At 56.9% G+C, this 16,292-nt stretch overlaps 5 protein-coding genes across 5 annotated transcripts; 1 reads left to right on the top strand and 4 right to left on the bottom strand.

Moving 5' to 3' along the window:
- Positions 1–1,858: 1,858 nt before the first annotated feature.
- PG985_014750 (F-box domain-containing protein) lies at positions 1,859–4,227 on the top strand (the record flags this gene model as incomplete). Its single annotated transcript, XM_066834516.1, has 3 exons — positions 1,859–2,728; positions 2,792–3,508; positions 3,565–4,227. 3 exons carry the CDS (start codon positions 1,859–1,861, stop codon positions 4,225–4,227), a joined length of 2,250 nt encoding a protein of 749 aa, XP_066679256.1.
- A 1,430-nt stretch (positions 4,228–5,657) lies between these two features.
- PG985_014749 (uncharacterized protein) lies at positions 5,658–6,357 on the bottom strand (the record flags this gene model as incomplete). Its single annotated transcript, XM_066834515.1, has 3 exons — positions 5,658–5,776; positions 5,900–6,114; positions 6,200–6,357. The coding sequence occupies 3 exons, from the start codon at positions 6,355–6,357 to the stop codon at positions 5,658–5,660; spliced, it is 492 nt and encodes a 163-aa protein (XP_066679255.1).
- A 796-nt stretch (positions 6,358–7,153) lies between these two features.
- On the bottom strand, positions 7,154–9,510 carry PG985_014748 (uncharacterized protein; the record flags this gene model as incomplete). The annotated part of the gene is made up of 7 exons (XM_066834514.1): positions 7,154–7,720; positions 7,790–8,082; positions 8,181–8,256; positions 8,351–8,672; positions 8,767–8,904; positions 8,997–9,228; positions 9,291–9,510. 7 exons carry the CDS (start codon positions 9,508–9,510, stop codon positions 7,154–7,156), a joined length of 1,848 nt encoding a protein of 615 aa, XP_066679254.1.
- Positions 9,511–11,014: 1,504 nt separating this feature from the next.
- PG985_014747 (uncharacterized protein) lies at positions 11,015–11,863 on the bottom strand (the record flags this gene model as incomplete). Its single annotated transcript, XM_066834513.1, has 1 exon — positions 11,015–11,863. One exon carries the CDS (start codon positions 11,861–11,863, stop codon positions 11,015–11,017), a length of 849 nt encoding a protein of 282 aa, XP_066679253.1.
- Positions 11,864–12,957: 1,094 nt separating this feature from the next.
- On the bottom strand, positions 12,958–14,611 carry PG985_014746 (general substrate transporter; the record flags this gene model as incomplete). Its single annotated transcript, XM_066834512.1, has 3 exons — positions 12,958–13,275; positions 13,348–13,722; positions 13,778–14,611. The coding sequence occupies 3 exons, from the start codon at positions 14,609–14,611 to the stop codon at positions 12,958–12,960; spliced, it is 1,527 nt and encodes a 508-aa protein (XP_066679252.1).
- Positions 14,612–16,292: the final 1,681 nt, after the last annotated feature.

The following is a 16,292-nucleotide window of genomic DNA, read 5'->3' as shown; positions in this document are numbered from 1 at the left end:
CAGGCAACAGGATGCCGCCAATCCTACGTCGTACGAATTCCAGCCATGATGCGCCGGGGGGTAAACAGTGATAAGTCGATATATGCATAATCCTCATGCACATCTGATGCATCCATCAGCTTGAGCAATTGATTGTTTTTTGTTGTGGCCGTGTTTAATTACCAGTAGGAGACACAGATTCGGCTAGGTACATGAACATGAACAGCTGGAGGTGCAAAAGGGCGGCGGATGGCTAGAGCGAGGCTGACACTAACCTTAACCGCTGATCCTGGTTGCGATGATGTATTGAAATCCCAGCTTGTTACCAATGAACTGGAGGCTCCGACTTTTCGTGACGCGCTACGTAGCTGTAACCTGGTGTTGATCTGTCACTGGCCCAGAAGCTGGCTCGCCTGCCCGCATTACAGTGGACGGGCTGCATTGATCTAGTGACCTGCATTTTTTCGCATTGGACCAATTGTCGTCAGATTGATGCCAAATGCTTCAGGTGTGTGCTGGATTGAAACCAAGGAGGCCCAGCTGCAATTTCCAAACCAGAGCCCGTCCGCCCTCGATATTTTGATTTGGTTTGGCAGCAACAGCAGCGGCCTGCCCACAGATTGCAACTGCAATTACTCTTCCTACTGCTAGACCCCCAAAGCGGCGGCCGGTGTCCAAGAAGCCAAGCCCAGGTTGTCCCGCAATCACACATCCACACCACCCACTGGACGCGCCCACCCTCCATCATCGCCGCCTGGGCACCACCACTAAAAGTAGATTTTAATAAGCAACGCCTGTACTGCAACGCAAGACAACAACTCCGAGCCGACACCACACGCACACACAACACGTCTCTCTGTCTACGTCCGCGCTCGGAGCAATACAGAACCAAGCCGAAGCAAAGGGTGGAAAAGACCGGCGGGCGAACCAGAAAAGTGCCAAAGTAAGTCACCACGGGTCACCCATCAATCAGTCATTCTCCAAAGTGAAATTAGAGCCTTGGGATTGAGTTCGCCGCATTTATTGGCCCTGTCACTTTTTGGCCCTACTGCCCGTACCTTCGTGTATGCCTTCCTTCATCAATTGACTGCCCTGAATCATCTGAAATCGGATGGGGTCAATTTGACGGGTGCGACACGCTTGCGAAGAACCGTAACCCCGATCCAGGCCAGCTTTGAGACTTTCTTTGTTCAATGCTGATCAAGGAACATTGATAGCCGACCATTCGTTCCTGCTACTGCTACTACTGCTGCTGCTAAACTGCTCTTGAGGTATGTACCGTACCGCCGCACCACGCATCAATCCACATGCACCCTTCCCGCGCTTCACTTGCTCTCAGCTCTTGGGCTCGCACTCACATTGTCACTCACTCGTTCACTTTCCTCAAATGGCCCAACGCCCTAGCTAGAAAACCCACCCCCAGCCCCTACACATTACACGCCCATTGCCAGACACCTGCTGCTGCTGCTGTCCGTCCCTGACTTGGGCTCCCCTTTCATCAGCCAGCCCAGCCCAGCCCAGACTCGCCCTCGCTCGTCCCTGCTGAAGTACTGAGCACATCCTTACCAGCCCATTCCCCCCATCCCCACTCTTCCATACAAACGAAGAGTCCGACCATTTTAAGTTGGACATCGGGCACCACTTCTTCCTTCATTCCCTGAAATCCATCCCTGGTCGCTGACAGGGCACACACACGGAATAGCATCATTCACGTCACGCTTTAATCATCCAACTCAAGTATCGCCTGCTACTACAAGAGCAAACCCAAACCATCGACCCGACAACTGCCTTGAAGACGACAAATTCGCGCACTGCCTGCTGCCATCCGACGCCCTCAAAACACCTCCCGCCTATCCCCGGTTCCTTTGGTACTCCGAGGATGCGCGCCTCGAAGGCACCCTCGCTTGATGTCATCGCTGGCCAGAATGCCGCTGCCGCTGCCGCCGCGGCCGCGGCCATGGCTGCTGGTGGGATAGAGCCAACCGCCGCCGCTGCCGCCGCGCCCACGACAAATGGAGAGCCCGCCGAATCGACTTCGCGAGACTCGCGGTCCTCGTCGTCGACAAACTCCCCCGCACCGGCCGACAACGAAGAGTCCGACTTCTACATGGCCAACAACGACTCCCAGTCATCGCTCGGGGTCGTCCCCAACATCCAGGACATGCAGGTTAATGACCTCGACTGTCTTTCCATCGCCGCCAGCCTCCCCAGCGAAATCCTCATCAGCATTTTCGCTCGCCTGAGCACGCCGGCCGAGCTATTCAAATGCATGCTGGTGTCGCGACGATGGGCTAGGAACGTAGTCGAGATGCTCTGGCACCGGCCCAGCTGCAATAGCTGGGAACGGCACATGCTCATCTGCCAGACTCTGGCTCTGGACCAGCCCACCTTTGCCTACCCCGAGTTCATCAAGCGGCTGAACTTGGCGGCTCTCGCACCCAACGTCAGCGACGGGAGCGTCCTGCCGCTCGCCGTATGTTCCCGCGTCGAGCGCCTCACCCTGACGAACTGCAAGGACCTAAGCGACGATGGCTTGATGGCACTAGTGAAGAACAACCCCAACCTGCTGGCTCTTGACATCTCCCAAGATTCCAAGGTCAACAACGAGGTTTCCAAGATCACCGAGGCCTCCATCTTCGCCATCGCCGAGAACTGCCGTAAGTTGCAGGGCTTGAATGTCTCGGGCTGCAAGAACATCTCCAATGAGAGCATGATCGCGCTCGCCGAGAGTTGCAAGTATATTAAACGCGTACGTATTCTCTACCCAGGCTGGGTGTGTTCATCTTCAACTAACTTGATTCCTCTTATACAGCTCAAACTCAACGACTGCGATCAGCTGAATGACAGTGCCATCTTGGCCTTCGCCAACAACTGCCCCAACATCCTCGAGATCGACCTCCATGCCTGCAGCAACATCGGAAATGAGCCCGTCACCGCCCTCCTGGCCAAGGGCCAATCTCTTCGCGAACTTCGCCTGGCCAGCTGCGATCTCATTGACGACGGCGCCTTCCTCAACCTGCCTGCCGGCAGGACCTACGAACATCTTCGAATTCTTGATCTGACTTGTTGCGTCAAGCTGACGGACCGATCTGTCGAGAAGATTGTCGATGTTGCTCCCCGTCTGCGGAACCTCGTGTTGGCAAAGTGTGGCAACATGACCGACTCAGCCGTCTACGCCATCTCGAAGCTGGGAAGAAACCTGCATTACGTGCATCTGGGGCACTGCCGCCACATCACCGATGAAGGTGTCAAGCGCCTGGTCAGCTCCTGTAACCGGATCCGGTACATTGATCTTGGCTGCTGCTCCCTCCTGACCGACGAGTCTGTTGTGAAGCTTGCAACCCTGCCCAAGCTGAAGCGCATTGGGCTCGTCAAGTGTTCCAACATCACTGACGCCAGCATGTACGCGCTTGCTAAGGCCAACCTCCGCCGGCCGCGCCGGGATGCGAACGGGCACGTCGTTGCCGACTACCACCACAGCAGTCTGGAACGTGTGCACCTCAGTTACTGTATCAACCTGACTATTCCCGTGAGTCCAAACCTACCTCATCGCATCCCGCGAATTCTTGCTAACTCGGTTTTCAGTGTATCATGCGACTACTCAACAGCTGCCAAAAGCTCACGCATCTCAGTTTGACAGGCGTCCATGCTTTCATGCGAGATGACCTGGCGGTGTTCTGCCGCGCTGCTCCTCAAGAGTTCACTGAGCATCAAAGGCAAGTATTCTGTGTCTACTCTGGCACTGGCGTAAGTGGTCTCCGCCGTTTCCTGAACACGGAAGCAGAGTTTGCCGACTACCACGACATGGGCGCCCAGACCCGTAGGAGAGCGGCGACGGCCACGGAGCCCATGCCGATTCCTGATGTTGATGGATTTGACGAGGCGGACGGAGTCGACGACGAAGATATGGGCGATGGTAGCGAGATTGCTGGTATCGACGAACCCCAGTTCAACACAACGATACCTCCACCCCCACCGCCGGCACCACCCGCCATGTTCTTGCAGGCGCCTCTGAGCAATAATCCCGGTGCCACCACAGCTTCCCAGGCCTGGCCGGTTCCCACAACACCCACGCAGTCGAGCCTGGAGCAAAGTATTGCAGTGCATCTGCCCCCGCCGACGCATCAGGGTCCCAGCACCGCTACGTTGGGTCTTCAAGGGATTGTTGGCCCGGCCCCAACGCAGGCTGGCCCCAGTACCGCTTCCCAACAGGCACAAGCAGACGATGACGATGAGCAGGCTGGCTAGTACTCGAGCATGCTTCTGAATCACTCGAGCGCGTACCATTTCACAAGTCCATTTGCAGAGCCCCCCTCAGAGGCCTTCTCTATATGGGTTCCCCCTGGCTTAATGAGACCGCTTGGCATGCGGGATGACACAGTCCTACCGGATTCTGGCTTAGGATATACGCCGAACCCACTCCCAGGATCATCGGCACCGCGCGTTCCTTCCCACGAGCATCATCCGCACACGCCATTAGGAGTTTACGTTGGTGGCGTTACAAGACGTCCAAGACGCTTGCGGGGTTCCGGAGGCTCACTTGACGCCAGGAGCTTGAGGGACTTAATGAGATACATCTAAAGGGGGGACAGAACAGCTGGGGCCTCGGTGGCTGCAAATTGCAATCGACAGGACGAGACAAGTTACAGCCTCTCTTGAGGGTATCGTTCAGGTCGCCCTATTGGGAAGGGACTTGCAAAGGCACTGGAGGGCAAGTTTGCATCGGTTAGGAGGGTGGTGGTATACATGGTTATCAAATCGTCAAGAAGTGATGCCGTCTTGGATTCTATTCACCGCTGCATCAATATCGAATTGCATAACTTATGCGCTACCAGAGAGGGGATGCATACTTGATCGCGTGTCGACACAATTTTGGGTCTCGCCCAGCGAAGCAAGCATAAGTACCCACTTGAATCGAGGCACACATGTGGGGAAAGGGAGGGAGGAGGAGTCCGGAGTCTAGCGAAGATGCTGCTGGGACTTGCACGGCATCTTTGTTTTTGTTTGGAATGATGGCTTTTGTCTCAAGCCGTCTTGTTGAGATACCACATGGCGCTTGAATTTGTCCTTTTTTTTCTCTCACTCACACTGCTCGGCGGAACTGCGATTCGATTTTCTTCTTTTTTTCTTCTGTTCATTCGAGGGAATTGGTTGGGCACGCAGCAGCAGCAGAGAGAGCCTCTTCTGCACGGAATACAGACTATAGAAGGGAAGGGGGAGGCATATTGCATTGTAGGAGTAGCGGTCCCCGGAAATGAACACGACTGCATTTTTCTGTTATCGATGCCCGTTCAACATGCTTTAGTGACTTGCCAGCGTTTCTCCATGCATGGTGCATGCCTCTTGTGGCCAAGCCAACAACGAAGTCCGACTCATGGTCCCATCGTGAAGTTTACGTTTACGGGAGTCTTGTATCGGGGCTTTTCGTCTCGAGTGATTAATTTCTGGCCATCGGCGCTACATAAGGAGTACGTGCCACATGTGAGTCCACTGCCGCAGCCATCGTGGCATCTTCCCATCCAAACACGCATACTCACTCCTCTCGGAGAGCCACCGCAAACCGCCAATAATTATCGTAAACCACCAATCAACAGCACCATCACCATCACCGTCTGCGGGGGGATTTTTTCTGTTGTTGACCCCATCCATCATCATACCTGGCCTGCAGAAAGGCCGTTTCAAGCAGCGGTGATGTTCTGGGCCTTCCAGACGTGGTTCTTGTCCCCGCTGATGCACTGCCAGAGGACGATGCGGGTGTTGTCGCGGACGGCGCCGGTGTAGAGGTCGGCGCAGAGTTCTGGGGATGGTGAGTAGGGTCAGCATTCTTGCATTCCTATCTCTCTCTTCTCTCTCCCTCTCTCTCCACTCATAATTCCTTCTCTGAAGTAGAAAGAGAAGGGGGAGGAAGGAGGTTACTCACTGGCGCCCGAGGCCGCGTCGAGCACGATCTGGCTGTCGGCGTTGTAGACCCACTTCTGGGCGGCGCGGTCGTCGGCGCACGTGGCGACGGTCAGGGGGCTGCCGTTGCTGCGGGCCGTGCCGGCGTCGAGGCAGAGGGTCGTGTTGGCGACTTGTATTTTGGTGGGGCCGTCTTGGAGGTACCACTGCTGCTCGGGGGCGTTGGTGCTGGTTTTACTGGGGGTGGGTTGCGGGATGGTTAGCATATATTAATGGGAACATGACTTTTGGGTGTAGTTGAGAGAGACACGGTCACACGTACAGGATGATGTTGCTGCCGCTCTTGACGGGGGCCACGGGCTGGACGACGAACTTGGCGTTCCAGGCCGAGGTGATGAGGACCTGGCGGTAGCCCTCGGGGAGGGCCTGGGCCATGCCGCCGGCCGCGAAAGTGAGGGCGAAGACGATATGAGAAAACATTTGAGCTAGATTGGATCAGCAACTCATGAGAAGTTTCGACTGGGGCCTGACGGGAAGTCCATGCCAAGGGATTTAAGGAAAAGCCCTGCAGTACATACAACCTCTGAGTCGTAGTTCTAGGTCGGGTCGAGGCAGGCAGTTCACGTCATACAGATAGATTGATGGTCGGGGCCAGTTCCGTAAATAATCCTGACTGCCGGCATCTCTCGACCCAATTTCGATATTGGGGAAGTCGCGACTCAATAGGCTGGAGCGGGTGAAGTGGTGATGGCCTTGCCACCAAGTAAAATGCGGACGGGCGATATTGCGGCGGGTAAATATGCTCCGCAGCTGGCATGCCGGCACTTGCCAAGGACCACCCAGAGAAAGGAAGCCAATGGGACTGCATACGTCTTTTCATAGCGACGATTATCCTGGTGGCCAAAAGACATCTGGAAAATGTTTTGAGGGCGCAAAAGACTCTCGTTTCTGTTGCGCTCATGTTTTAGTAGAAGTAGGTCTGCGAGGGTGACAAGAAGGAATGGCCAAGCCCCAACTAGTCGGTAATTATAAGACTTCGAGTAGATGAAAATAAAGCTGAGAATCGTTCAGAGCCATCGTGAAACTCCTCTTCTAAGTAATACTAGTACCGGCGTTCTTCCTATCCATGGCCGTTTCGCTTATTCTTATCTAGCCCTGGTTGCTGTATTCCATGTCGAAGTTAGACCAGTAGTAAGAAAAGACCCGCAGTGAATCTTACCTGATGTATTCAAAGTAGAAAGCAAAACACCCATGCCCCTTGCTTCTAACAAGTCGTTCAAAGGACCCCGTCATTCTGGGCACTATCGACCCTTTCCGGTCGCCCCTGTTTCTTCTCGACAGCGAAGGATGAAGCCACCTCTTCTCTAACCTGCTGCTGCATACCCTCGTCCTCATCATCACCCACTTCTCCTTCCACTTCCACAACCTCCCCTCTGGGCCCCGTAAACCACCTCCGCGCATCCAGAAAGTAGTACAACGACGCCCCTCCCCACACCGCCGCATTAACCACGACACAATAATTCATACTATCCGGCTGCGGCCGGGGCCCGCCGACGGGGAACATGGCCAGGACGATGCCAAATACCAGAAACGCCGCCGCGGTCCAGGCGATCGGGACTGAGAAACGGCGGCCGGTGTAGAAGGGCCCCGGCCGGAACCGCGCCCGGCCCCAGACGGCGCGGGCGACGATCGGCACGCACCAGGCCAGGCTGTCGCCCGCGACGCAGAGCGAGAAGACGGCGTTGGCGGCCGCGGGCGCGGCGAGGCAGAGGAGGCCGAAGGCGGCGGCGACGAGGACGCAGGCCCAGATGGCGCGGACGGGGACGTGGCCGAACCGCCGTGACTAAACGGCCGTTCCCATGTTAGCAAAATCTGATCCTCTGAGGGTAGCAACAGGTAGGTGGGTGCTTACAACCGGGCGGATGAACCGGGAGAAGGGAGGTGCCCCATCCCGTGAGAAGGCCCATATCTGCCGCGAGGCGGACACGCAGAAGGACAGGCCCATGAAGTACTGTACGATGAACATGAAAACGGTGAAGCCGAGCGCGCCCCGCTTCCCGAGGGCGTCGTAGTAGATCTGGGCCATCTGCAATGCCGTCAGCGAATCCCTGTTGTTGCTGATCGAAGAGGCAGAGAGTGAAGCTGGTTGCTGACCGGTTGGCCAAATTTGCTGTTCAGAATGCTCTCTATATCGGAAGACATGCACTGGGCGATGACGATAACAATGACGAAGCCGAGACCCCCTGTTTCTGTTAATTGGATTGAGGGGAACGAGAAACGCAGCGGGAGGACTCATCACGTACAGCACATCCCAATAGAGCTTAGAATACCCATGGGGACCGCCTTGGCGGCGTTGGAAGCTTCCTCTGACATGTAAACCTGGAATTTGAAGTCATAATCAGAAGACGATGATAACACTTTGATACGTAAACGCAGTAAACGATAGAGATTTGCTCCGGAGGAGACCACTCACGCATGAATCAAAGCTGCCAATGGACCAGATGGGCGACAGCCAGGCCAGCATAAACGCCCAGCCCGTGGGCCACGTCGTGAGGTTAGTGACGTTGGTGAAGAGGAAGCGGGCGTCGTTGTGCCTCCCCGCGCGTCCGACCAGAAGCGCGACGATGGTGGCGAAGGCGAGGGCCACGTTGAGGAAGATGGAGAGGTAGAGGAATTTGCCCATCAACTTGGAAGTCGTCGAGGCCAGGACGCCGTGGGTGAGCACGCAGACGAGGAAGACGACGTAGACGAAGTTGTGGGAGGGCTGCCACCGGCCGTCGCTGGCCATGGAGATGCTGGTGCGCACACAAGAGCAGGCTTGGTTAGGACGTGTGGTGGGACAAGAAGGAACATCAGACCCGAGGTGGTTATGAGGAAACCGTGGCTCACCCGGCGCAGAACATGGCGGCAAAGCCGTAGTCGATGCTGCAGAGGCCTCCGATCAGACCTAGACTGTTGCTGTAGCCCACGAGGAAGCACAAGTAGTTCCTCGTCTTGGCCGAGCTGAAGTAGTGCGTCCACCAGTACCTGCAGCAATGCACAACGATAGTCAGTCCTCAATTTCGAATACTTGCCACAAGAAGCGACCCACGACTCGAGAGCCGTGGCCATGTACTTACAGCGCGCCTGAGGTGGGATACGCGCTCCCCAGGTCGGCCATGGCGAGGCCGACGACGAAGATGCAGCCCGAGGCCACAAACCAGGACCAGACCATGCCGGCGGGCCCCGCCAGCAGCGAGAAGCTGAGGGTGGTGGCGATGGAGGGCATGAGGCCCATGATGGAGAAGGCGATGCCGAAGATCTCGACAGCGCGGTAGTTGCGCTTGAGCTCCTGCTGGTAGCCCATAGTGGCTGCAGTGTGTTAGTATCTACAGAAGCCATGGGTGCTAGTAGTAGCTCTCTCGCGCATATACAGACGCTGAGAGAGACGGAGACAGAGAGGAAGGGGTGGTACTCGCCGAGGACTTCAGCATCGGTATCGCTCGATAAGACCACGCCATCGTCCGCCGTTGTAAGCTCTGGATGGGCCGGAGGCGTCTCGGGGTTGTCGTGTACGGCGTAGGTAATCACCATCTTTCTACTGCAAGGCTTGTAAGTGGCAAACCTGAGTGGGACATATTCTTTGGAATCCATGCTTCCGAGTAACCCTTTCAACGTGGTTGCGATGCAACACTGGGCGGTTCACATCGTGTTATATGAGACGGATTGGGTCGAGCTGCTTGTTATTCCATCGGACCTTGCTTGATCTGGACAAGCAACGTAATCGGGCAAGTGAATGGCGACCATTACTCGCCCTGCAGTCAGTTCCACGATGCCTTCGAGTCGGGCTAACGTTTGGACAAACAGGGGTCCGTCACAGTTACTGAGCGTGTGCTGGAGTACTATTGGTCACGGTCGTTACTCCGTCGGACATTTGGTATTTGACGAGGGCGGCGTGGCGATGATATGGAACATACCGTCGGATCGTGCGCCCTAGAAAACAGAAACATCGATCAAACCGTCGAGCGATCAGAGGAGGACCCTACTTGCGTTCGGTCGAGACGGTGAAATCATCCCCAAGGCGGGCAGTACCGCGACCAGACGAGCCAGACCGGTCCTTTCCCCAGCCAAGCCAGTTCCTCTTGCCGCTGTACCGAAAGAATGCACATGCAAGAACTTGAATATGATAAATGTCCGCGGGCAGTGTGGTGACACGTCCGAAGCACCCACAAGCCGCCGAGCCTGTCAGGGCCGTGCCGCGAAAATGGTGCGGTGCCCAGAGCCCAGGGCGAGGTGCGCTGGAAGGAACTTTAATCAAGCGCCCGCTAAAGATAAGCGCATCAGAGCTCTACAGTAGCCCGCTACAGCCCTAAGCTATGCGCTATGCGAAGGCCAATGTAAGCGCTGTCAGGCGGGGCCTGATCGATCAGCCGGTGGGCCTTACCCCGTACACCCCAGCTTTAAGCAATAGCGACGGGAATCCCCGCGACACATGGACTGTCATTGCAACTCTCAAAGGGAATAAGATTTGGACTGACAGCTTCTAGAACGATCTGGAACGGTCGATTTCCCTACCGACGGTTCGTCCGACCATTGTCCTTCGGCATTCGGCGTTCGCAACCACGGCCAACGACGACGAAGCATCCTACCAATTTCTCCGGCTTGGGGCATCTTGGCTTGCGGATACGAGGAGCTCCGAGCGTGTTTGTTGTCGTCACCCGGGACAAGCGTCATCTTAGAGAACCGGCAAAAGGCCCAAGAAGAAACTCAAGTTGAGGCATCGGTGCATTCACTCAGTGGCAGGTCAAGTACTACTCTAACATCCAAACCCGTGTTCCATGTTGACATTCCCGCCAAGCCCAAAAGAAAAAGAAAACCCAGATGACCCAATCAATACCTGGGGAAAACGCCTCCCCCTGAACACCTGAACACCATTCCATGTCGTGAGTCGTCATCATGATAACTCAAAAGGTTACCAACCATGGATGCCACTGCAATGGTGCAACAGGGAACCGAAACGTAAGCCGCACGCCATCCATCCCCAGAATTCGGATCTTCCGCATCAAGGGCACCCGTTTGCCCAAACTGTAAACCACCAACCGACCTCGCCATATCCCAAAAGTACTTAAGTGTCTCCCCGTCGCGCTTCCTTCCCCGCCTAGATCTCATCCACTGTCATGGAGACCCAACACCGCTTCCGCCCCTGTTTCGGCTCCGTCGTTAAGTCGATGACTACTGCCGGTGATTCGTTGTTGTTGCCGTCGTTATCCTTCTCCTTGAGAGTCCTGGCGACCCGGGCGCTGTGCGCGTCGAACCGGGCCTTAGCCTGCGACCGGCGCCGTTCGGCAAAGTCGAGCGCCCGCGCCCCCATGTAGCGCGCCGCCAGCAGCCGGTCGTGGTCGCGGTCGTCGTCGCGCCCGCAGAAGACGCCCTTGTACCGGAACAGCTCGAGCTGCCGCGGCGTCCAGCGCTGGACGCGGTGCGACTTGTACGCCTCCATCTTGGCGAAGCGCTCCTTGCGGGACTCCCACGGCCAGTTCGAGCCGTCGCGGTCGGCGCTGGCGCTGGCGCTGGCATTGTCTCCTGAAGATGATGTTGGCGAGGACGAGGACGAGGACGGCTTGGTGGGGGTGGTGTCTGTTGCGTCGGAGCCGAACCAGAAATCTGTAATGGATTCTCTCGGGGAGGTGGCGTCGGTGGTATCGGTACCGGCTGGTGACATGCAGTCCGTGTCGCTTATATCCCCATGGCCACCCCACAAGTCCTCGGCCGATGTCCCCATTGTAAATATAGTACTGGGGCTACCCCAGGTGCTGCTGCCCCAGCTGGATTCGCCATCGCTGAAGTCGGCATACGTGAAGGTCAGGTCGTCAATCTCGTCTTCTGTCTGCTTAGGGAGAGGGACGTATAGAGGATTGGCCTCGGGGGCCTTCTTCTCGAGGACTTCGGCGTGGTTGGCGAGGATATTGTGCAGCGTCTTTGCTGCCAGGGGCGATATTTTGGCCATCGTGATATAAGCGGTGATGTCACAATGGCAGGATGGTTCGGTGGTTGAGGGTGGTAGTGGCAGCTTCCATTGGGGGATTGGTTTGGGTTGGTGGTTGGGACGGAAGGTCGGTTGTAGAGCGGACGGAAGACTGCAAGCTTGTGTGTGCCTTGGGAAGATATTGTGAGAACGGACGGAAGCTCTGAGGCGGTAGGACCGGACGGAAGGCCACTGCAAGTTTAGGTGCGCCTTGAAGGATGCGTTTGGGACGGAGGTCTGTGGTAGAGCGGTCAGAAGACCACAAGATTGTGTGCGCTGTGGAATTATATCCTGAGAACGGACGGAAGGTCTGGTAGGACGGGACGGAAGGCCACCGCAAGCCCGGGTGCGCCTTGAAGGATGCGGTTGGGACGGAAGGTCGGGTGGCCGTCGAAGACGAAAGGGGAAGACAAACTTGTGTGCGTGCCTTGGAGGAAAAGTGAAAAAGAAATGTTGGTGATGCAATGTGCGTGTGTTTCCAAGCGGGCCAAAGAAATAGGCGTGGGAGACAAGGCGTTGCGTTGAATTCAGACGAAGGCAAGTGAACGCATCGAGATTCGGAAGATTGGTGAGTCAATTCAAGAAAGAAGGGCAAGCCAAAAAAAGAACACAGGATAAGGTTGGGGGAGCAGGTTGGCAAGATGGGACGGCAGGAGGATAAGAAGAGATGAATGACTTGGGTCCGGGTGGCCCGGAGGCGTCAGAGAGTATTCACATGGACTTGATCGACGCTGGTCCGAGTCAACCAGCCGGGGCCGGCATGCGATGAAGTGAGTCACGCTTTCAAGGCACCAATTGGTTTGAGTTTAAGGTGGCATAACCAAAACGAGGCAGCGATGCATCAGCCGCTGCGGCTGGGGAAGGCACCACTGGGCAGTTGCCGGGAGTGACGATGCACCAGCTAAGCCCCAATACCCAACCCAATTGACCGTCCACCGTGAGTGAACGCATTGATGTAAAACTGTATGCTGTATTCACTGCCTGTTTGCTTCCTAGTGCATGAGCTCCCCCAATACCGCCGTCGTAGAAGATTCCGGTACAAGTGATACTAACACCGGGAACAGTCCCGAGTATCTTCAAGCAGATGCGAGCTGCATGCGCAGACTGCCCGAGTTGGAAACCGCAATGCTCTCTGTAACCAACTCGACCCCGTTTTCCTGCGGCTCTCGTCCCGAAAAGCCAATCCGGCGCCGCAGCGTCTGCGCAAGCGACGAGGACCCGGTGTGTGTGAAGGCTTCCTGGATGCTCTCGAGCGACCGGCCCCGAGTCTCCGGCATGTACGCCGCCAGCACCAAGACGGTCCCCAGAGCCAAGCCGCCGAAGAGGAAGTAGGCCCCGTACGCCGACTTGTCCAGCAGGATGGGGGTGATCATAGCCACCAGCCAGTTGGTGAACTAGACGATTGGATGGTGCGTGAGCGACAACCAGTTAAGAAGAGAAGAACAGAAGAGAAGGAAAAAACTCACGAATCCCAGGCCCTGCGCGACGCAATTGGCAGCAGCCCGCGTGTGCGTCGGCTGGATCTCGCTGGCGTAGATCTTGCCCACGATGGCCCAGGTGGAGCAGTACGTCAGGCCGAAGACGTAGACGGCCACGATGACGACCCACCGCGCGACGCCGTACGAGTGGACCGCGCCTGCGGCGTAGAGCGACCCGATCAGCAGCATGACGCCCGAAAGCCCCACGCCGCCCGTGATGGCCGAGGTGCGGCGACCCCACTTGTCGGCCAGCAGGAAGGCCGGGATGGAGGCGGCCAGCATCAAGACGGCCGAGAGGCCCGAGGCTAGGAACGAGGCCGTCTCGGACGCGAGGCCGGCTTGCGCGAAGAGAGTGGGGGCATACTATTGTGAACAGTCAGAAACGGAAGCCTTCGATCAAGGGAAGAAAAACACTTACATAAAGCACCCCGTCGATCCCCGAAAGCTGCACCATGCCCAAAATGAAGAGCGCCAGCATCGTCCTAGTGCGGTACCCCCTGCGAAACAGCAACGCCAAACCCTGCCACAGGCTCAAGCTGACCTGCTGCCCCGTCGACGTCAAGAGCTCCCGGTCCTCGCCCACGAGCGACACATCCAGCCGCGCGAGCGCCGCCGCGGCCTCCTCGCGACGGCCCTGCAACAGGTACCAGCGCGGCGAGTCGGGCAGGACCCAGCAGGCGGCCGCGAGGGCAAGACACAGCGCGCCCTGCACGATATAGGGCGCGCGCCACGCCATGCTGTTGGCCTCGCCCAGCCGGACCGTGCCGTAGCAGGTGAAGTACCCCAGACAGATCCCCGCCGTGGCCATGAACTGCGGCAGCCCCGCCAGGATGCCCCGGTGCCGCGCGGGCGCCACCTCGCAGATGTAGACGCTGATGTTGCTGAGGAAGGCGCCCGCGCCCAGCCCCGCAAGCGCGCGGCCGACCAGGAAGGGCGGCAGGGCGTAGGCGGCGCCCTGGACGGCGGCGCCGAGGCCGAAGAGCACGGCGCCCGCCTGGACGACGCGGAGCCGGCCGTGGCGGTCGGCCAGGTGGCCGCCGAAGACGGAGGGGACCGCGCCCGTCAGCATGATGAGGGAGACGGTGAAGCCGACCAGGGGGGCGGACAGGGGCCCGCCCATGGACGCGGCGAAGGCGGGCATGGCCATGATGGCGCCGATGGCGCCTGTGTCGCAGCCCATGGCTAGGCCGCCGAGGGAGACGGCGAGGGAGGCGAGCATGTAGTTGGGTATGCGTTTTATTGAGCGGGCCATTTTTGACAACGAGGTAAATGGTCTAAATCTATGAATCTGGATTGTCCGGGGAGCGGTTTGAACAGGTTCAAGGCGAAAGGCGACAGACAATTCAAAAAGGTTCAGCTTTCAGCATCTAGAATCAATTCTATCCAAGTCTAACATCGATCCATTGTAAGCAGCACAGGTAGAGACCTGTCCAGTGAAGATAAGTACCTAGATCTGGCTAGGTAGTAGGGGTTGGCTTGACTTGTAGAGCAAAGGGCGTAATGAATGTAGCTGTGCTGATAGCGACCGAATGACGTTCTGCTAACAAGCTGCTACCCCACGTCGTTATCGGGCACCCGATCCCTCGGTCGTCAAAGGTAAACAAGTGGTGTCCAATTGGAACAAGTAAGGAGGTCCAACCCAGGTAATTTCACCCATCACTGACGTATCATGGGTTAGGACGCAACAGCGATTTGCTGGCTCGCTTGTGTGCCACCACGGCTCGCTGGTTTCTTATCTCCGCGACGGGAGCGAGGGCGCAGCAAAAGGGGTTCGCGCAGCCAGCAACCAACACATGACTGTTACCCCGCCATTGAGTAATAGAATCACCCCAGCAAAGGTCCCGAGGCATCTCTTCCCCTCAGCCCAATGGCCATGTAGGCTGCATTCCTTGCTCCCTGTGTCCTTTTCGCATTTAGTCGTTCCGAAGGTCGAGGCGTGTGGCTGCTGCTCACTTCGAACCGAGACACCAGGACTTGTTCTTCGAGTTATCACTGACACCCTAGCTCCATACAAGATCGAAGGCGCAAGTATCGAGAGTTGTTGATCCAGGTAGTGCTATGCGCATTTGAACTCGACAGACCACTGCGCACCATGGTCTCTGGTTGTGCTGACACTGGATGCACTTCAGGCCGCAGTGCCAGATCATTTCCTTTGCGCTCCACGTATTATCAAAGTCGCTAAGATGGTCATGTTGTTCCGAGTAATATACGCACACGGGTTCCCATGGATCTGGTGTGTCAGGTCGTGCCTGAAGCTTGCCCCCAAAGGTAGTTCCTTGCATTCACTGCCAGGATGGGGCCCACGGGGATCTGGTTTTCTATATCTCCAGTAGAGCGGACGCTCCAGTATGACCCAGCTTCCGATATCCATTGTGTTTCATCGCACCTCCACGATGTCAATATTGAAAGACCAGGTAGCAGAAAGACGCCATGGGAATGGTCCTGGTCATGGGCGTGGGCCGCGGAGATGAAGTGGCCGTGGCTTCTGCTACCGCTCGCGGTGCTCGCGCTCAAGTTCGCGATGCTGACAGCAGGGAAAGTGGCGGACGCGCCGGTTTGAAAGACATTTCTCCTGTCGGCTGTGCTCTACGGCTTCGGGGGCGGTCGGTCGCCTCTCTCTCTCTCTCTCTCTCTCTCTCTCTCTTGTGCTGCGCCCCGGTGTCGCGGCCACGGCCACGGCTAGCGAAGGTCGAACACATGGTTGGCAAAACGAAGGTGGTATCCGAGACGGGCCTGGGGAGGGTTGGGTTCGCGGGGCGAGAATAAGGTCAATACCCCGACACGCAATGACACGACACGACGCGTAATACGATGAAAAGCGAACGTTGGTATGTCACAGTCCTTCCTTCTCAGCTTGATCCCCAGTGATGATGGATAAACTTCGGACGGCAAGCTTGTTCTCATCTTTCTATCCGGGACAGGCAGCACTCACC

Source organism: Apiospora marii (assembly GCF_038362585.1).
Source record: "Apiospora marii strain CBS 49790 chromosome Unknown utg000011l_segment0_segment0, whole genome shotgun sequence".
NCBI classification, from domain to species: Eukaryota; Fungi; Ascomycota; class Sordariomycetes; order Amphisphaeriales; family Apiosporaceae; genus Apiospora; species Apiospora marii.
This window is presented reverse-complemented; position numbering and strand designations above follow the sequence as displayed.